General features: G+C 25.1%; 1 protein-coding gene and 1 long non-coding RNA gene across 17 annotated transcripts in view; one reads left to right on the forward strand and one right to left on the reverse strand.

Moving 5' to 3' along the window:
• The window catches only part of Eif4g (eukaryotic translation initiation factor 4 gamma), a 39,193-nt gene that overhangs the window by 4,918 nt on the left and 10,567 nt on the right, over nucleotides 1-23,708 (forward strand). For 4 of the 16 annotated variants that reach the window (XM_086910952.1, XM_086910955.1, XM_086910954.1 and 1 more), the window contains 6 exons: nucleotides 15,777-16,135; nucleotides 16,315-16,563; nucleotides 16,792-16,918; nucleotides 16,985-17,185; nucleotides 18,202-18,398; nucleotides 19,036-19,924. In XM_086910952.1, coding sequence (XP_086767078.1) covers nucleotides 15,777-16,135; nucleotides 16,315-16,563; nucleotides 16,792-16,918; nucleotides 16,985-17,185; nucleotides 18,202-18,398; nucleotides 19,036-19,924 — 2,022 coding nt within the window. Of the gene's footprint in view, nucleotides 1-8,382; nucleotides 10,701-14,504; nucleotides 14,688-15,776; nucleotides 16,136-16,314; nucleotides 16,564-16,791; nucleotides 16,919-16,984; nucleotides 17,186-18,201; nucleotides 18,399-19,035; nucleotides 19,925-23,708 lie in introns of those variants that run through there. The other 12 variants (XM_086910948.1, XM_086910946.1, XM_086910947.1 and 9 more) reach the window with 9 other exon arrangements.
• Nucleotides 21,779-22,871, reverse strand: LOC147657246 (uncharacterized). Its single transcript, XR_015292873.1, has 2 exons — nucleotides 22,422-22,871; nucleotides 21,779-22,361 (listed from the first exon to the last, which is right to left on the reverse strand). It is a non-coding gene; the product is annotated as an uncharacterized LOC147657246 (long non-coding RNA).

Here is a 23,708-nt window from a genome sequence, read left to right on the forward strand (position 1 = left end):
TTTATACATGTAATTTAACTTTTCTATAAATATATTAAATTTAATTTCAAATTTTTTTTATTTTATAGATATACATTTATTTTTCTATAATATATCGTATGTTATATTGAATATTATCGTATGCATCATACTTCATTTTCGTGTCCAATAGAAACTTAGTTATTTATTCGAGTTAAAACACTTGGGAACTTCCTTTCTCTTTCTATATATATATATATATATATATAGTAATAATTTAAATAAGAGATTAAATTATTTAAATACAATAGATTATAAACATTGATCTTGTTGATTTTTAATTGAATATTTTAAGTTCACGCTTATAAACAAATCATTGATATTTTGATTGAATAACAAAACTATTCACTTGCTCACGATGCAAAAAAATATTATTTTATTATTCTAGTTAATAGCTTGAATAACAGAAAATAATAGAAAAAAAAAAATATAATTAAAGATATTTATTATCATAGTATCAATTTTTGAATAAAAATTTATTTTCATATAATTAAATAAATAATCAATTTGAAACTATAGATGTATTTTTCAATTATTTTCTACATAACATATTCTCTTCATATTCAATAAAATTAATTAAGAAAACTAGAAAATATTCGAAAGAAAGTTGATCATCTTAGAAAGGTCCATACGACAATAAAGATCATGACGAAGTTAAGCGATAACAAGTACGGTCACGTGATTAAAAGACAGTTGGGTGAAAGGTAGTAGACGTCTGTGCATCGATTCGAATCGAAGCCAAAGTAAACGGTGAACCGGCAGAAAATGTGCATTCCTGACAAGGCCGCTTGTACGAGAAAGAGGCCATCAGACATCCGGGGAGAAACTAACCGTACTTTGCTTGCTTCTTACTGATCTTTGCTCAACAACTATGCCTATTCAACGACCATGCTTTTACGATTGCACTTAATTACTATTCCCTTTTTAGATTTGTCAAATCTTCCATATACCTGCTTTTCGTCCTCTGTATACCTGAGAATAATTTTCCCTGTTTGTTCCTATGTCCTTGGAATCCCATCAATAATTCTTTGTCAATTCAGGCAATATATTTTACAAATCAGGGTTCATCTTTGTCACAATAAGGATTATTATAAATCTTAGCAAATCTTTATTTTTATTTGTAAGAGATTTTTATTTTAGAATTTATCGATTTTTTGATAATTAGAAAGAAAGTATTTTTCAAAATTCTATGATTTTCTTAGTCATGTGATTATTATTACAAAAGATGTATAAATAAATATTAGAAATGGCTTAGAAAGTTTTAATGAAATGTATAAATAGTTTGATCAGTTTGTTAGATATGTCACAAATATATATGTAATATGTAAATGTTTATTCTATATTAATATTTTATGTTATTAATGAATGTTAATTTATGAAAAAGGAAGTTATTTCAATTCAAGTTTAACATTAATATTTTTTTGCAAATTTTTTTCTTATAATATTTAAATTATTTAAACGGACAATGAAATAAAGGAGAATTTAGAGGAACAAGAGTATTGCAAGATTTCATAATCTATAAAACAAATATTTTTTGTTCTTTTTTTTTCTTGCAAAAAGTGAATAAAAAACTTACTTTCTGTGATCGTATTCTCAAATTCACACAAATCAATTGATCTACGATTTGTATTTGAATTGTAACTGAATTAATATTTTATTTTTTGCTAAATAACATTTTTTTAATAAATATTTAAATCAGAGTTATAAATAATTTAATATAAAAATATTAATTAAATTAATTTTCTATATTTAAAATTAGTCAAGTAAAAAATTAGAAAAAAATATTTTGAAAAAATTTATATTCCATGTTTAAAATTATAGCATTTTAATATAAAGAATTTTTGAATTTTTTTGTCGATACAATTTAGTTATAAGACCAATTCTAATTACACATTCAATGCGTCCTTGCCAGCAATGCGGTAAAAGATTATGAACCAAAATGCGAACATTGGCTTTTAGAATTTTATTTTTCAACAGTTGCAACTATTTTTTGACACATATGTTGACGAAATTACTAAATTTAAAATTTTTAAAATATTTACATTTATTATTACACTTATATTTATGAATATTGAAATGAATTGTTATTAATCTTATGTATTTTGATTTCAAAATGTGTATTTGATATTTTATCTTTAAAAAGTTTCTAATTAGTTAATAAAAATATTTTATAATTATCCTTTTTTAATATTTTTTTATTCAATTTTTATGCAATATATTATTTCAATAATATATTATTGAATCATTTAAAAATACATTAAAATATATTCTTACTGAGAATTTATTATATAATTTATTCATAGTGAGTTATAGCAACTTAGTATTGTGACATTTAACACGCATGTTGTATCGGTTGGTAAACCAGGTTTCGAACAGTTCCTGATAGAAAGTGCACTTTTACACGTTGAATAATTTTTATATTGATATACATGTATTACATATACATGTATTTATTTCAATTACATACATATATTTATTTCAATTACTAAAAATTATTTATTTTTGATAATTTGCTTATATTTTATTTTTAAAGTATGACAAATATTGAATAAAAAAAATTTGTTCTCTTATCTTTCTTCTTTTTTTGTATTTGAACCGTGGTTTCATAATGGAAAAATAATTATTAATTTTTTTAAATTTAATGTTTTTGATTATCAAGAAGATATTTCTCTCAAGATAACAATTACGTACTGTTAACATAACTATAAATTTAATTAATTTTTGTTTTTATTATACTAAGAAGTCTGTTATTATTAATATAATTTAATAGAGGAATATAGTTTTCGATTTTTTTCAATAATCATTTTTTTCTCTTGAATAGAAATTTGTTCAATTTTAAAAAAAAACGAGTAATTATAAAAACATTAAGAAAAAAGTCAAATAAAGTCAAATTCTTGAATTATTTATAATTATTTTTACAATTATAGTTAAATTTTAATGTAAATATCCTTAAAACATGTTATATTTCATTATGTAATATAATACATATAAAAGTCACTGATATGACATGAACAGTTTTATTTAATGTTGATTTCAATATTTTGTAGAGTACATATGCAGGATAAGATAGTTGCTTTTAACTTCGAATATAAATGAGAGCGTATATTTTCTAGAGAATTGTTTACACGATTCGAAGATATTTTTGTGCGATGAAGTTGAAAGAAAGAAATATATAATTCTTGGAAATTTCCGAGACAAATGAAGTATGTAAAAAATACATTAACAATAGCGGATGTTATCCGTTTCGCGATAAGCACGAAAATATTCAAATATGAAAAATAAAGGCAAAATCAATGAATACGCCAGTGAAATAATCCTAGAAGAAAACTTATAAGATAAGTTAGAAATAATAGATAAATTTCATTAAGAATCATAATATTTTCATGTTAAATTTTTAATACACATGTGTGAAACATGATATAATAATTTAACAACAGACTTTTTGTTAAAATAATTAAATATAATATATAATATTTGATAGGCCTATTCAGTTTTATTGTTTCTTCTTTCTCAGAATATATAACTGATTTTGATTAAAAATTTGTTTGTAATATAGAACAAAAATATATGAATAAAGGAGAAATGCTATTAGATCAGTTAGTAAAATTGTTACTTCCGCTTGAGCTTCATTCGATGTAACTAATAGAACATACTTCTACTGTGCAATTCTGATTTGAGAAGTTGAGATGTTGAAATACACATTCGTGATCGTTTAAAACATTTATACTATGTTTTTCGGTATCTTTATTATGCAAAATTTGTCTTTTATTTTTCTATATTAATGGCAATAAAATTTTAAATTTTTAAAAAATTTTTCGGATTTAAAAATATTAAAAATATATAGAATATTAAATGTTATGTTTATATATATATGTGTTAATAAATTTATTATAAATAAAACTATATAAAATAAAATTTACTTTAGAATATAATCTTAAACAAGATGAAAAAGAGATATTGAAAAAAAAGAGAGAGGATTAGATTAAAATATATGAAATTAGATTAGGATATTAATGAAAGATTTTCAAATCTCTCTTTTTTAAACGAATTTCATATTTTTACAATCAAATATTAATTCGTACGAAAGAAATCATTTTAACATGTTTTTTACCGACTGAGTAGGCAAAATTCGTTGAACTATTTACATATAGGTGGCAGTACAATATCATATTATACATAGTATTTTTTTACTTAAATATTAAATAATATCATATACATTATATGTACACTTTTTGTATCTACTATCATAAAATTGATTAACATTTTTATTTTCTGATAGCTTTATATATATTGCACGTGTGATCAAAAATATCCATTTACTATGTTATACATGTGAAATTGAATGCAGACTTAAAAATAAATTTAAGAGCATATTAAACATAAAAAATACGCTTATATTTTCATTAGAATAAAAATTATTAAAATAAATGATTATTTAAATTAATTTATTTATATTATATATATATATATTATATAAGTAATTATTAGTATTTTTGTTAGTTAAATAATATAAAAGTAAATGAATTATGATATAAAATTTATATATGAATTATGAATTTTAACGTTTGAAAATTGATTTTTTTTAAATAATATATTCATTTATTGTGAAATCTTTTAGTGAAAATACTATAATTTATATTTGTTAATTCTTCTTTTTCTCCTTCTTCTCTTTTTCTAATCGATAAGTTTTCCGTTTTGTGCTCTCCTCTATTCAGTGAGCCATGGTCGGGTCCTCGCTCTTGACCACGACGTCTTGGTAGTTGGTGGGTGTCTCAAGGGACACGAGTTGGTTTGTTTCAGGGTTAGAACGCAATAACGTAGCGACACTAAGGGTAGTCGGAGAAGGGGAAGAAGATTGTAGGTAGTTGAACGTTGGGAAGAAATAGTGAAGGGGTTGAGAGGCGAGGTAAATTGAATGCAAGAGAGAAAGCGATATGAAGGGTAAAAGAGCGAGTTCAGTGAATATGCAGGGGTGGTAGGTCGTTGCCCGGCCAAGAGAGGGGGGAAGTCGGTAAATATCGACCCTCTCTTCACAGAGAGACTCTCTGTCTTTGTCCAGACATACGTTAGCTCGTATTACTCCTTCCCTCCGCATTCGCAACCGGCCTTTTTCCTCTCGCAAGCTTGTAACCTCCTACCGGACGCCCACGAGAGGCAGAGTACTACTGCTCTCACACCACAAGATCTCCGTGCTACCTTTCCAAGGTCAACGGCTTGAGGGCTCAAAGACCCCTGGAAACCAACTTCTATGGTTTGTGAACACCTCTGTCTACTTTCTTCTCGTTTCTTATCTTTATAACCATTCTATGGAATTTCTATAAGGCACATATATATCTTTGGCCAATTTGGAATACTAACGATTTTATATTTCTGCTGTTACTTTACTAAAGAAAATGCATTCCTAAGAATATTACAATTAGAATCTAAATTTTTATTTTCCTTTTTAAATAATATTCTTCATGGATATGGTTTTGGAAACGATTAATATCGTATGCATTTTCGTTTGAAAGATTTAATTATCAGTGAATCATACTGTATACTTTGGAAAAGTTCGCTTTCATGCTTGCTTTCCTTGAATTCTTTTGGCAAGCATGAGTCAGTAGCTATGTTTTCTCCAGAGGACTTTGAACTACTACGTCTCGACTGGGTAAATTATTTGAACCGAGACAAACGAAGGTTGTCAGAGGTTACTAGTCTAACCTCGCTTTTTTTTGCTACCATCTTTATATAAATTTTGTACATCTTTGATACACAATTTATCTCTCATCCCTAATTCATCATATTCATTAATTTTTTTCTATTTAAATAGTTAAACAATTTTTTTTTCATCATTTTGTTCATTATCTTTATATGTACATATGAAAATATTCGCTGTGTATATTTGTGTACATGTATAAGATATTAATTTTTCAATACTTTATGCGCTGATATCGCTTTAGTTTATGATTTGAAATAAAAAAATAAAGATTTCTTATTATTTTTCTGATATTTGTATGCAATTAAAATTTGAACATTAAATATATGCATTATATTGGAAAATTAATATTTTTTATTAATTTTCTTATGATATAAGAATATTAAAAAAATTAAATTTTTAAATATTTTTTTTTTTAATATCTTTTGAAATACATTAAGTTTTTTTGTTCTTATGTTATTCATTGTTGTTATATATATTGATATTATATATGTGTAATATGATACATTTTTATCTTTACTTATTAAGTAAATACATCATCAAAATTAAAGTAGGAATGTTTATCGAGATAAGGAATAATCCGATGATAAGAATTGTTAATATTATTAATTAATTTAATATATTAATACAATAAAATATTTTTTTGACTCTATTGCCAATTTCGAATTCAATACAATTTAAATCATTTTCGTTACATTTTTTCTAAGATGTAGGTCACACAGTCCCCTTCTTGTACCTATCCTAGACAAGCGAATCTAGGCTGTGAGCAGTACCGGGTGCATATAGGTATCGATCGTAAAACGGCGTTGCTGCAGCCTGGCCTGGTGTACCGGCGAAACTGGGTTACCTACCTAACCTATACACATCATTCGCGGATCTTGTTCCTCATTTGAACAAAGTCGAGTACGCCTCTCGTGTTTCTTCTCTGTATTTACGCGTTCGTGCAGTTTCGCCCACGCATGGCACACGTTCGTGCATCTTCGTGATTCGTCTCTCTTTTCTTTCTCTGTTTGCTTCATCGTTCTGAATGTCGTTAAGAAATATACTATCCTCATCGTCTTTTTTCTTCATCTACAATAATAATATATATAGTATATTCGCTGTGGCAATAATATATATATTCTATGATCACGGAGATGTTTTAATTCATTTAAATCAATGTTTATTATCGTGAAGAAAGCAATTTAAATTAAAAGATTGGATTTCACCTGTTTTATCGTATTATTATTTATGCAGAAAAAGGGGTGATTCATTCTTTTTTTTAATTTTTTAAAAAATTTTTTGAAAAGATAATTATTAATCTTAATTTAAGAAATATTGAATAACTAATATATCTATTTAAAGGAAAAATATACAATAGAAATTCTTTATTACATGTATATCTCAATATACATAAGTATATATATATATATATATATGAACGATTTCAATACATAATATAAAATTATAATATTAATTCTTTGAAATATAATGCATTAAAAATGATAAAGAATATTAATCAATCTATAAATATTTACGTTAATCTTATTTATAAAAATTTTTTTAAATTTTTGTAGAAAATTGAATTTTCATTCGTGTGAAATAATATATTAATATTTTTTAATATAAGTTTTTTAATATAATTATTAAAATTTTAATGATATATAAATAATATAAAAATTACCAATTTTATATAAATTATATATTTTATTATATATTTTATATAAATTATAAATTATTTTTATTGTATTCTATATTATATTGTATAAGTGCGCAAATAATTTTAAGAAATATTAATTCCATTAATTTGATAGTAATTAATGAAAATTAAAAATATTTATTTATATCTTATTTATATTATTTAATTTGAATTTTTAAAAATTTTGAAATATATTTGAGAAACATATCTACATCAAATATATGCGCGTTTGATTCTTGCGGTAATAAAAAGTGAATACAAATATACGGGTGTGACAAAGTTAAAGCGAATAAACTATATGTGCGCATGCACAAGGCTGCACGTCACCTTACCCTCAAGTGTTGTGGGGCTGCGCCTACTGCATTCATGCGAGTTGAAGGGTCTACCGTGTCGACGTCCATTACGCATGCGCAGGGTTTTGCACTCTGTCCACTGGTCTGCGCACGCGGCCGTAGGTATATATCTTCCACTCAGTGTGAGTTTGGTGTTTGACTACTTTTCAGGGCCGTAACGTAACACGTGTATTTTGCTTTTATAATATTTGAGTTTTTTAATATTTCAATAAAAATGTAATGAAAAATATAAAAAAATAATAGATCATTTATTTATATTTAAAATATATTTCATAAAATAATTTGAATCTTAATTGCTCTAAAAAAATAAAAATTTATTAAGAAAAAATATTCATAAAAATTGACATTTTAATATATTTAAAAATAAAAAAAGAATTTTTATCACGATAAAAATAAAATAGTAATCATAAATTTATTCATTTAGTTATTTTAAACAATTTATTTAATTATATTTTTTTTGTACATAAAAAATAATATATAATTAATTTTCTGTTAAACATTATTTAAATATTTTGTTTAGTAAAAAGATAATTCTATAAAATTTTAAATCATCAAGTTTGAAAGGGTACTTATAAAATCATTACACAGTCCTGTCGCTCCTTAGTTGCAGAGCGAAACGGGTAGGGGGCCGCGGGTCGCGATTCGTGAGTCGTGTGAGAAGGACTAGCCTGCATCAGTCTCCTTCGCGTCCCTTGCAAAAGGGTACGCTCGTCTTCACATCATTGTTAATTTATTTCTCCTATTTCTGAGTGCACACGTTATATTGCTATAAACGCGTACGTTAAATATATATCAAGCTTCGATTGCAATATCGAACAAGCAAAATTCTTGAAAAAGGGTGATATTTTGAGACACTTATGGTCTCCGAGAAAGAATCTCACGCAACCTAGGAACAACTTGACGCCGTTTCAATTTTCTGTGTAATTTAAAATCTTTTATTGCACTTTTTTTGAGCATATACGCGTGTGCTATTAAATATCCATAGTGCTACTAAAAACGTGCGTGCATAGTGTTGCGAGTAATTCGCTTCTTTACCTGCGGCGCTTTTTATCGCGTTCATAAATCTCAATACAGAGAAAACTACATAGAACGCAACTCGGTACTTTTCGGCACGCGGCCGAATACTTCCGATCATCAATCTTGAGACTTTTCTTAGTGATTCAATAGTAAAGAAAGAAGGAATATGTGAAAAGAATTTGGAGAAATCTATTGTGAATCAAAATCCTATGCTGCTGGATTTCATTCGAATGCTAAATCATTGGTGGACATAACCTGTATGTGTTCTGTGAACAGGAAGTTTCCCGTAGCAAGAGTGGGTGGTACGAAGAGGGAGACGCCGGTCGAGCCTTAAATATCGATTTTGGTATGGAAGAGGTACGATAGTCCGTCCGTTTCAACGTGTCTCTTACCTTAGTGTATCTCCACATTAAGAAGTTTTGACAGTTGAATACTAGAATACTTCATCAAGAGGAATCGCGTGCATCGATACGAGACAAAAACAATATGGCGCGATATTCTCAAGTAGAAAATTAAATTTCATGTGAAGTCATTTTTGAACAATGAAATCGCATAAATAAATTAATTTGTTTTATTTGAAAAATATCGAATGAAAATGTTGCTTTCAGATTATCACGTGTACAGACATTTCGTCTATAAAACACGTCTTAGACAGCAAAATTCGATGAGTATCTATCGATTATTTAATTAAATCTTGGTCAAGGTATTTTATTCTTTTCATTTAATATCTTACCAATGGAAATTTTTACACCTTTCAAGAATTTGATCAGTCCCTTTAATCGTCAAGAATTTCTGTTTTCAAGAAAATTTTTCCAATATTATCTGTATTGAATATCTTAATATGTAAAATTTAAAATATATTACTAACTAATTGAAAAATAAAAAATAATATTGTTTTGAAGATGAAAATTGGAAATAATTATACATGTATAAATAAAACAAATGTTATGAATATGTAAAGAAAATTGAAGAAATTTGAAGAAAACAACATTGCTATTAATATTTTCAAAAAGATTTCTCGTGACTTCTATAGGGCGTATTCAATTTTCACGATAGATGAACACTGTTCAATAAGACCCTTTGTTATATTACCGATCAAGTAGACAATGACATCATGGTACTACATTGCCGATTGAGAGATTCAAAGACAACGAAAAAAGTGTCAGTTAAAAATCGATGAATTTTTTATACTTAATACTATTGATCATTTGTTCGTCGTGTTGAATCAATTAGTAATTCTGAGATCATCAACATAACAAAAAAAGAAGAAACGAAGAGAAATAAAAAAAAAATTTATATTTACGGCTTGAAAAATGTGCTTTTTTACGGTTACATATATTTTATATAAAAATATGAACGAATGAATACGTATGATCATACACTTCAACAATAAAAACGTTCAAAGATAAATTTATGCAATATTGTTTTTATCTATTAAATTTATAAATATTGCATATACGAATCCTGATGCATTCGTCATTTAAAAAGATCTTAAAACCAATCTACGAAAACACTTTCTTTTGATCGATTCTTTTTTCTTGATCAACTTTATCGGCCAAGGCGTGTATCATTGACGCTGGATAAGAAGAAAAAGGTACATCAGGAAGAATGGTTTCGAGATATGGCGTCTCAAAGGAGGGCGCAGTGGGTGTAGCCGTGGGTGTAGGACCTATGCACTGTCTTTTACCACATTGTGGAGGGCCTCACCACCACCATCACCTTTCGGCCCCTCATCCACAAAATCCTCAGCCAGGTCATAATCACCACGTGCATCCGGTCCATCAACCACCACCCTCGCCGAGTCCCCACTTGAATCATCAGCTGAGCCATCATCAATTGACTGTTAACATTAACCATCTGAGTCATCAGCAGCAGCAACAGCAACAAACCCAGCATCAACAAGCACCGCCACAGTATCGAGTCGTTACTGCAAATGCTAGTAAGTACAAGAACAAACAATGCAGAAAGAGAGGCGGGAGAGAAAAAGAAAACGATGTTGAAAATTATATTGAAAATCTTACAAACAATATTTTTTGTGTAATTATTTCATTTAAAATAAATATTTATGATTTTTTATGAAATTATAAAATTAGTTAAAAAATAATGAAAAAATATAAATCTTTTATATTTGATGATATAAAAATTAATTTTTTTAATATATATATAAAATGCTGCAAAATAATTAAAAATAACGAACTAGTTATCTGAATATAAATTAAAAATTAATATTTTAATGACTTATTAATATTTTCATTGATTATGTAGTATCATTTTATTTTATAATTTGAATATTATCATTGATTTTTGATTGATTTTATCTATTTAAAAAAAGAATATTTTAATTGTTTAAATTAGCAATTATATTTTACATAATAATTAATCTTCTAAGACAAATAATAATAGTAATCTCTTACACTTTTTAAACGTATATATTACACTATTATATATACTACGTACATATATTAATAGTATCAAAACAAAATTTGAATTTGATTTAAAAAAATGACTACTTTTGAAAATATTAATTAATATTTAAAATTTATATTTATATTATTGAAATTAGCCATTTGTGAATTAAAAAATATTTATAAAATAAATATATTGAAGAAATTTATCTTTTTAATTTATAACGGAGGATATATATTTGTGCATTTAAACAATTCTCATAAAATATTCACTATATTCATAATTATATGGAAAAAATTTTTTCAAATTGATCTGAATATATAATTTTCCAGTATCTATCCAAAAAAAATTCATATAATATTATTGTATCATTCTTTAACGTGCAAATTAATTAAAAGATTTATATTATTTTAATAATATTATTTGATTTAATATATAATAATTAATAAATAATTTAATAAAAAAATTTTTTATTTAAAAAATATTAATTTAAAAATTTTGATAGAAAAAAAAAATAAAATAATGTAGTATTTTATAAAAATATAAAAATTTAGTTTCTGTTATTTATAGTTTTTCATGTTTTCTTTGTTCATCATTTTTATAACACATTGTCTAATAAATAAAATGGAAAAAATTGCCTTTACTCACGTTATTAGATATTTGTTTACATACTCTTTAACATTATGTTTTCATTTGCTCCATGGACATACATTTTTGTGACCAATGGAAGCATTGTCTCATTTAGATTTTATGTGTTTATTTACATTCATTTTTAATTAAAAAATTTTTGTTCACTTAAGACAAGTTTTCATACTCCATCAATTGATATATATATATATATATATATATATATATATATACATTATATATATTGTTCAATTGCAATTATAATTAACCGTATCTGATACAATTTATATTGATTTGTTATCTCAAATTCTCAATTTTTATCTTAATCTACAATTTTTTTTATAAACAATAAATGTATAGTACATATTTGTGTGACACATTTATGTATGTAGAAATAGATATACATACATGAAGCCCGTTATTTTCGAGCACTGGAGGTAGTTAATTTGACCTGGTGCCCTATCTGTCAGAAGTCGAATCGTTTGCATCTATTTGTGGATAGACGACTAAGCTCGATTTATACTACGATGATTATAAAAATAAATTTATTTTTTGATATTTTTATTTATAACAATGATAACTGTATTCTTAATTTGCATTAGTTTTTTTTATAATTAGTCCAAAATGATTAATAATTCTGAAAATGTCATATTTATTTTCATTAAGTTTTTATAATATAAAACATTTTTCTTTAATAAAAAATTATTTTATTATTAATCAAAATTTTTTGCATCAGATGAATTTTTAAATTTTTATTCAATCAATAAATTATTCGTAATTTATGATACGTTACTGTATCGATATATCGAATTTCATAGTATTTAGGTTAGTCCTTAGCGCCCCTGGGCGGCATTGTAGACAATTCACGATATAGGTCAATCGATAAAATGCTTTCTACCTTGTACAGTCGTGGAGCTATACACGTTCGATTCTTTCCTCTTGCACGACATGCCTCGCTACGATGACGCCAACATTCTAACATTTCAAAAAATTTTTACCATTCAAAGAATTATAAAGTTTGTTAAATATTTTATTCATTTAATATGAATTAATGAAATTTGTTTAATTACTTTTAAAATATATTATAATACAAAAAAATTTAATTTATATAAACATATGGTATTATATAGATTCTTTTTATTAATATTTTTCAGCATTGATAAAATTAGATATATTTATATATAAATTAAATACTACATTAATTAATATTGTAAAATATTTATAATAGTATCATTCTATTTTTATCTGATTTATAAAAAATACTTTGAATTCTTAATTGATTAGTAAAATATCAAGCATAAACTATTAAATTTCATATTAATCCATATCGTAAAAAATGATTCTATTATATCTTCTAAATTTATTATATAAATTTTTATTTAATGTAAATTGTCAAAAATAAATTAATATGAATTTATATTAAAAAATATTTATCTTTTAATATACGAAAGCAATAGCAGAAATTAATAGCAAAAAAATTTAACGGATAAAGAAGAACTTCGATATTTATTATTAGTATAAATAGGAATTATATATATATAAATTATATCGTTTTTCTTGTAATCTATATATATTTTGATAATAATATGTATTTTGCTCCTAAAATTTAATATTTAAAAAATTTTACAAACTTGATACAAATTTACAATTTTATAATTCTCTTAGTATTTAAATATCAAAAGACTTATTATAATAACATTAATGATTGATTTCCGATGATAATATTCTTTAAAAGATCTTATTTCTATGCTTATCGTTTCAACATGTTATTGTTCTTAGATTGATTTAGCCACGTGGCTAAAGCGTGATCGTTCTAACCTCACTTTTAGTTTTATACGTATTATCTTCTTATCCATTTATAATTTTTCCTTATATTTTTTTTACATTTTCAAATCATATTGATGAAAATTAAAATTTTTATATGATATATTTGTTATATATAAATTTATATATATAACAAGTATATCATATAAAAATTTTAATTTTCATCAATATATTTGTTATATGATTTATTATTATATTAACATGGAAAAGAAAAAAATAGAAAAGCAAGAGAGAAAGAAAAGAAAGAATTAACATCGGAAATGACGTATTACATTCCCGATTGTATTTTCCAGGCCACGATTTTTTTATTCTGTTGATATATTATGCTATGCCTTAAGGTAGCCAATGATAAACAATAAATAAATAGATAATAATTTTTCAATTTTTTGAATGTAATTGTATATCAAAAGTAAAATGAAATATATAAAAATTATTTTTAGCTTCAATTATTAAATAAAAATATTATAAATAATATGACAAATCAAATTTTAAAATACATTCAGTGACATTAATATTGTCATTAAAAAAAAGATTACGAAAAAAGTAATTTAAAATATGATTTTAAATAAAAATAAATATGCAATTTTTGTTTAATTATTTATAATATATTATATTATATTATATTATTTTGTAAAAATATAGTTGACATGTTATATATAAATATAATACTATATATATATATATATATAAACTACTATAAAATACTATATATAAACTCTAATATAAGCGATCAATTGTAATATTTCAAAATTGAAATTCTAAACATTTTTTGAGATATGAACATTTAATTTATCATCTTTTTACTTAATACGATCCTGATGATGAAGTTCGACCTCGCCCCCCTTTTAGTAATCAATGCACTCACGGGACTACAGATAGCAGCACTGCTCTGGCTTCTGTCCACATGTGCAAAGATGGCCGTTCGCGAGGCCGTCTTCTCGGTTTCTTTGCTCACGTTAGAGCCTTGTTGTCACTTCATTGTTCTTTCGTTGTAAAAATCCATTTATGCAAATAGGCATAATATATACTTGACGAAAAACGATAACCAGCTTCGTACCGATCTTCAACGGTGAGCGTCGAAGTATCCATATTTTTTTTATTCCTTTATCTTTTATATCCTTAACGTATTTTTTTTATGATGAATTCGTAGCATGTGGTGAAAAATATTTTCCACATTTTTATAATATTATTGAAAATTTATGGAATTTTTCGAAGATAATAATTCTAGTACATTAAATATTTTGATAATGCATATAATCGATTGCACTATATCTCTTAGACAATGACGACGACGTGTCAAGCGATGTCATGCAATTCCACGCATAATCGCTTTCACAAGTAATTCGTTTAACGACAGAATGGCGAATACAATACGGCAAGATACTATTACGCATATACGAATTTAAATGTGTAATTAATTTATTTTCTTTTTTTTTTTTAATATCACAAAACCAGTATTTAATAGTTAAAAGATAAACAATTATAGTAAAGAAGATCTTGATACATATTTTATAACAATTATTGATATAAATTTTTTCGAATCATTGTTTGATGAATATGAAAAAAACAATTCCAGATATATTTAAAGTATAAAACTAAATTTTTTTTTTCCATATTTTACTTAGAACAATTGTATATAAGAATACATTAGATTTATAAAATTTATCATAAATTTATCAAAAAAATAAGTAACAATTAAAATCAAATTAATGTTTATTAATTTTAATAAATATCTTCTCGAAATTCAATATAATTTTATTTTGATTTTATAATATGATATAAAACATTGATTGGTAATATTGTTGAATTGTTAATTTAATCACCAGAATCAATCTCAATTTTTACATCGAACAAATAACTTTTTTTTTATATATACGCTCTTAATTAATTTCATTAAAAATTTGTTAATTGTTTGTTAATTTGTTAAGTGTAAAGTAAATAATATAAAAAAACAAATATATGAATTTTTAAAGTTATATATTATTGTGGAAAAATTTATAAATCTATATGTGAAAAAATTTTGTGATATGAATCAAAACAATAATGAAAACAATTAACTATATTTTTATTTATATTGAAGATTTAATTATTCTTCATATCTAAATTTTTATGTATTCCAAATTAAGTATTAAGCGAATTCTTTTTCTTTGAATTTCAGGATCAGATTTTCATGTGTCTGGACAAAATTACGGCACCCAACCAGGGGGCCAGGTGGGCGGGGGAGGGGGTAGTGTAGGAGTACCTGGGGGCAGAGGACCTCCACCACTCGGCGGCTTACAATCTATTGGACAGTCAGCAGCAGGAATTCCACCAGGAGGTCCTGCTGGAGGACAAGCACCACCACAAACCCCGGCTCCCGGGGTACAGTCACAACCGCCGCAAGGTCCGGCTCCCACCACTACTCCCCCGGTACACACACCGTCACCTCAGGAAATGGGAAAACAGGCCCATTTACAACCTCAACCACAACCTCTTTCACAAGTATATGGGCCAACGCAAACAAGGCCGACGTCACAAGTAAGTAAGAATAGTATCGTTTATATCAGTGATATAAATTCGTACATTACGAATATTTTATGAATTTTATACTATAAATGTACCATATTATAAATTCTATCCATGTATTAATATAAATTTGATTAATGATTAAAGAAATATTTATAAATTTTACTTATTATTTTAATTATCAATTTCAGGGTTACTATCAAGGACCTAGACCTCAACAACCTCGAGGCATTAGTCACAGAGGAGGACAAGGAGGTACAGGTGCACAAGTTGTAGGAATGTCAGGAGTTGGTGGAGGTGGAGGCCAACCAACTGCGATTTATCACCCAGGTGGTTTGCCAGTTCAAACTGGAGCAATATATCCAGTTCCTAATCTTCATCCTGGCCCACATCAACAATCTTTATACGCAATGAACAATCAAATGCCCCTTCAGGTAGTAGTTAAGTACTGTTGATTTTATATATTTGTCATCATATATCATTCATTTCATTTATATTAAAAAAATAATTTTTCTGAAAAATTTATCATATTTGATTATTATTTTTATAATAAATTTTAAACTTTATTTCTTTTTTATTTTAATCACATAAATGTGTAAAATCATTATCATATTCATCATTTTTATCGGTAATAACTGTAAATGTAATAAATATTTTTACTATTTTAGTTCGGTGGTCCTCCTCAAAGGCATCAAACGCATCAAAATCAATCTTATTTTCCACCATTTCAACATTCGGCTATTCTAACGCAAAATATGTTTGGATATGGTGCACCTGCACCAACTCCTCAACCTTGTAAGTAATGTAAAATTATAGAGATTAAAAATAAAATTTAATCATTATTATATTTTTTTTTTATAGATTATTGGCCTACTGGTCAACCACCAAATACACCACTAATAAGTAGGGCAGGTGCAAGCGCTGTTACTGGTGGAGCACAACATGTTGCAGGCCCGCTGGCCGGTGCCCAAGGAGCCCCAGTAGTACCACAAGGTACACTTCAACAGCCCACACAACAAGCGCAACCTTTACCCCCAATGGGTATATCTCTTTCTCAGACTGGTAAGTTGTGTAAGATGTCTATCATATTTTAATATCATTAATTATCATTATCTAGATTGTTATATCTTTTTTGATAATAAATAGATTCTGTAATTAAATCAAATCACATATATGTAAAGTCTTTTTTAAACAGTATTAGATGTCAAAAAAAATTATAATCTTGTATAATTTTTTTTGATATCTAAAAAAATTGTTGAATTTAAAAAAACTCAATTTTAATAGTTTCAAAATTATTTTATTTATTAAATTAAATGTTTCTAACAAACTTATATGAATGATTTATGGTTAGTAAATTTATTAAAAGAAAATATTTTAAGAAAGATGAAATAATGAAATATACCTGAAAGAAATGTAGAAAGTACAGTTCATTTTATTTATGACTTAAGAATTCAAAGCAAAATAAAACTTAAATTTCTAGATACTATTAAACCATTATACCTGTTTAATCTTTTTGGTACAAACGTCGACTTTAATTGACAGCTTATGCTTATTATTTTTCAATACCGTTATCGACCTTAGGATTTATACCTGTACTTTTGTCTATCATATATTTTCTTTGAGACGACCTATTATCGTACCGAAAAAGTTAAAAGATTTACTCAGGTAGAAATATTGTGAGTTGAAATATAAGGAGAAGTCGTACTTCGACATCAGTTGAGGTACGTTCAAGGAATGGAACAGTTGTACTTTTGCATTAGTTGAGATACATTCGAGGAATAGAACAGTTGTATTTTTGCATCAGTTGAGATACATTCGAGAACATCATGTATGTTGTAAACAACGTATATAAAATGTATGGTATGTTACTGATTAAATGTATTTGAAAAATATATATATTTATAAAATAGAAATATGCACTATATATAACGTGTAATGTATAATTATTACATATATGTATGCGTAAATAATACAAATTATTAATAAATATTTACATTTATATAATAAAAATATTATAATTAATTAAATTATTTACTTTGTACACATTGTATATAAATCATGTTTCTTTTTATTTGAAGATGTATATTCGGGTCATAACGGTGGTGCAGCGAATACGACAAATAGTACGACAAAATCTCGGAAACCAAGAGGACAAAACGCTATTACTGATATAGTTGATCCATCAACTGGTAAAAACATAAGCCATGAAATTTATAAAGATAACGAAACTATTCAAAGTGGTGAATCTAGCAATCGTGAAACACCTCAGCCACAAGTGAGTAATATTAGAATGTTAATAACTAACAATTGATTATAAGAGACAATTAAAAGAACAATGAATATAAAATTAGAATTATATTTCTTATATTAAATAAATAATTTTAAGAAACTAAATGAGCTTTAAAAATAAGAGATGTTCTCTTATGGTCCATTGTTTATATTATTAATCTGTACCCAAAGCCATGAAATTAAAATATTTATATTTTTAATAACTTGTAACTTCAAAAATTCTTAATAATGTATTTTTTGTATTAGTAGAAATAGTAGTAATATTAAATTAGAATTGATATAAATTGATGGAAATTTGAAGAAATTAATAAAATAAATTTTAATTGTAGTTACTTTTATTAATTAGGAATTATTTTTATCTGGACTTTATATGTACATTATTATATAAATATATTACTTACATACAGTTTTATGATTCTGCTTATAGTATGCAAACCATGGCTGAGGGGTTACAGAGGTATAAAATATATTGAATGTTTATTATTTTATTTCTTTTAGTATATTTAGTTTTATTTCTCGTCTTCTATGATTTAAGTTTGGAGCCAGTTTTTAGTTATCAAGCATAATCTTTATCTGATTGCTATGTATCATTGTCTATCACGCAGAATTGGTGATTGTTACAGAATAATGACGCTGAGGTGCAAGCCGAGTTTGCAGCCCGGGTTGCAAAAACACTTGCGAAAGCCGGGACCGAAGAGTCTAGTTCTGACTCGACGGTACCGACTTGTGTACCAAATACATCTACAACTCAAAATGTAACACAAAGTTTATCTAATTCTCAAACAAATTCTACTAATGATGTGAATAGTCAGTGTAACACAAGTTCAACAACGCAGAATATACCTAACGTAACCACGATATGTAGTCAGTCGTTAGGTACCACTAGTAACGTATCTCAAATAGATTCCTGTATAATGAAAATGGAGTCTAAACAATTACAAATTCCTGTGAAGGAATTTCAACCTCGAAGTGAATCGAAAAGTGTGGTCATTGAAGAACCACCACTAGCCGTATCGCGTAACGTAAACAAGGATGATATTTCTGCGCAGTTACCCGTAACTGAAGTTGAAGTCAAGAACACGAGTGCCACACCTATTATAACACAGACGTCAATTCCCATTGTGACTATACCAAGTACGAATATTCCGGAGGTCCCAAAATCGTCCACCACTGCCCCAAGTATTAATCCCGTTCCTGCCAGAGATCCTTTTCCGAATTTATCCAATAAAAATTCATCGAGCTCACCACCTAGAAGAAAGTCCCAGACTCACACTCACAATCAATCTGCTGCTACTGCTGCTGTTTCTACCGGTGCAACTGAGTTGCCGTCGAGTGCCAAAGAACAAAAAGAAAAAAAAGCGAGGGAAAAAAGTCTTAGTTCTAGAGGCACTACTCCTACACCTACTCACAATCAAACTGAGCATCATTTGAAAACCAATGGAGATGCGACTGGCGATAAACCGGAATCTGAACCTGTTCGAAGTGAAGTACAACAGCAAAAGTCATCTGATGGTAAGTTTTTGAAATATTATAATTTTTTATGCGTTTTATATGCTATTTTATTTCTTTTACATGTTAAAATTGTATAATTAATAGTTATATAATCAGATATATCAGATATATAATTAATAATTATCAGAATCAACATAATAATGCTCAAATATCATGTTTAAAAATTATCTATATTTTGATATTTGAGTAACATTACGAAAAGGATTTTTAAATTATAAATAGAAAAATTAAAATAAAAGTCAAAAAATTAATGCAAGATGTAAATTTTATATCTATCTTTCTTAAATCTGTTTTTATGATGTAGGTTAAAAAATTACTTCATTATTGTTGCTAAATTTAAAATATGTGCTTAAAAAATAAAAATAAACTTAGAGATTATTTGAAAAGAAAATTAAAAAAAAAAAATTATTGAAAAGATTATTTGAAAAAATTTTAGTTAAAAACTTATATATATTTTATATATAAATATACAATTTTACTATTATTATTTTTATTTAAAGAATTATTAAATATTTATATTACATTTTTTATAGATATATCATTTTAAAATATTTATTTGTTCTTAAATATTTTTAGAGCCAAAAATATATATTATATATTATATATTATAAACATAATTTTTTGATATCCATACAGTATTTTTGAAAAATCATTCAATATTTTGATTTATATATTTTCTTTATATAATATTTTTTGCATTATTGCATTGTATTAAAATTGTTATAAATATTTGTAATGGATGTATGATATACATTTGCTCATTTCATATATAAAATTAATTAATTTATATTTAAAGAAGAAAAAATTATTTATTTATAATATTATGAATTATTTATCAAATAACATACACTTTGCATTTATATATTGCAATTATTTTTTTTTAAAAGTGAGAATAATAATTATAAAATTTTATATATTTATATAAATTTTATTTTTACTTACATACAGTTTTATTTACTAAAAACTAATATATATATATAAAATTAAAATTATAAGTTAGAATTTTAATCACTTTTCTTCTTTCTTTTTACATATTATTATAATTTAAACTTTATCTTCATGATAGTTTCAATACTCATCATTGCATATAATTTTACATCAAAATACCTATAAATAATTATTTTAATTAATGTATTTTTATGCATGTTTGATAATTTATATAAGTTCTAAAGTCACTAAAAATCATGATATATGACATATAATATATATGTTTATTCATTAGATGTCTTTATTTAGGCATATATATATATATATCATATGACATAAAAAGAAATGAATTTCTGAAGTTATTTACATATAAATAAATTTTGATATTTTTAAATTCTTTTTTTTATACAAAATATTTACAAATGAACTTACATATAGTTATTTTATATAAAATATTATTAATCAAAGTTGAATATTTTTGTGCTATAACTTATTTTAATTTTACCATAAGTTTTACTTTTTTTTTCATAAAATATTTATTAAATTTTATGTTTACATATAAATTTTATTTTAAATATTTGTTTATAAAAAAATTAAGATATTAAATGTTTTTTAAAATAATGTGAAAAATAATATTTTTTTTATAAAATTTTTAAAATGATACGTTCTGCTCATATTATTAATATTGAAAAATATTTAAATATTCGAGCAATTGAAGTAATGATATTTGAATCATGATTTTCAAATTCGTAATTGATATAATCTTTATAGAATAAAAGTACAAATATTTTATAAATATCAATTAGTATCAATTAGTAATATTTTTATATCAATTAGTTTTAATATAATTTAGATTTTTTAAAAATAAGAAAGAAAAAGAAGGCTAAATTAATATGTAATTATTTTTACAAAGACATTGATAAAACATTTATTTGCATTTACCATTTATTTTAATTTTGCATTAATATTTCATTATAGATGTTATATCTTAGAAAAAAGTATAATTTAGATATTTCCAATAAAAGAACAGATATAAATATAATATAATGTTCATTACAGTAAAGTTATTTCTTAATTGCATTAAATAATAAATTAATAATTTCATTTTTTTTAATTAAATCATGTTTTATATCTATAATTTGAATTGCTTATTTGAAATAATTCTCAAAATTGAAAAATATTATTAATAAAATAGGAATAAATTATAATAATAAATAATAATAACAACAATTTACTGCACGTTTTTAATGTGAACGGATGTTCTTTCAATTATTGAAACGCAAAGCATGGAAGTATAGAACTCCGAAAGGAGCTTCGTGCCAAATGGTGACATCATCATGTGACGAAAAGGTGCGAAAAGTACCGAAGTTGCACGAACATTGACGATCTTATTGCTGGAGGGAGGTTCCCGACTTCTTTTCTCATCGAACAACGGAGTTCCTCCAGTAGCCAGCACGTGCTGTGCTAGCCGGGTGTATTTTTTTACTCCGTTTTTCCCATTTCCCTTTTCCTTTATAATTACTTTTTTAAACAATTGTATATTCGTAGTTATATATAAGTATATACTTACATTCATACTATTTAAAAAGTTATTCATTTTCTAACTCTTATACATTACAACGTAACGAATACGCTTAATATATTGCGTTTTATTGCATCCCGTTCCTATAAGGCTTCTTTTTTGTGTTAATATCTGGTAGAATTTGTACATATAACTTCTTATTTAATTATAACGAGCGCCCTTTACACGCATCGTTTTCTTTTTCTTATAAAATATATATTCTATTTTTAACTTCGAAGTCTTACGTACCGGCTTTAAAAGTTTTATTGCATTTTTTACTTTTTTATTTTAAATTATTGTTACTGTGACAAAGTGATCAAGCGGATGCAACGGCGACGGCAGAGAACTATCTTGATTCAAAATGTATGTATAAATTATTTTGTTACTTTGAAGCGATCTTCGATAGCTATAGACGCAATGTATCTGCTTTCTGCAACGTGGTTCCGACATTTTGTACTCACGAACATTTCTCAAATGTAAGATTAGTTATAATACAAATACTTATCTAATCATTGAACTATATATTTATAATTAGTTAACATTTTTTTTTATCCAAAATTATTATATTATTTCTTAATCAATAGTAAATGTTAAATCATAAAATTTGTTTCAAAGATTAAACTATAACTGTGTTCAAATATGGCTGCTTTTGACCTCACTAAGTGTATATTGAATATTATATATTTGATTTTAATAAAAATAGCATTTAATAAGATTAAACATTAAGAAAGATATTAAAAAAATATATATATATATAAAAAAGAAATATTCAGTTATTTTAAAATAAGTATTTTTGATTAAAACTTAATTAAATTTCATTCACATATTTTAAACACGTGTATCCAAATTAATATAATGCTTAAATATTTTATTTTTTATCAGATATTTATAAAGTTTATAGGCTTATAAGTTTATATTTTATAGATTTTTTATATTATTTTTTTTGATTAATTATTTTTATGAGATATATAAATATTATCATAATTTTATATTTTTATATATCAATATGTAGCCATTTTGTGAATGATCTCAAAAGATAGCTACTCCATATTTGATCATTAGTTCTATATGTGATAATTGAAATCATTAGATCAAGAATTTGATATTGAATTTATTCACTTCTTTCTGTTTTAATATTTCTTTATACAATTAATTGTATTATATTTTATTAATTTAGTTGTGAATCATTAATATTTTTTTTATAAACAGAATTGTAAAAATTCTATTATAAAATTTATTATCGTTTAAATTAAAAAACATATTTGATTGTCTAAAAATAGCATAGATATATCACTA

Source organism: Apis florea, unplaced genomic scaffold (assembly GCF_048593485.1).
Source record: "Apis florea isolate Af1SG1 unplaced genomic scaffold, ASM4859348v1 contig_3203_pilon, whole genome shotgun sequence".
Taxonomy (NCBI): domain Eukaryota; kingdom Metazoa; phylum Arthropoda; class Insecta; order Hymenoptera; family Apidae; genus Apis; species Apis florea.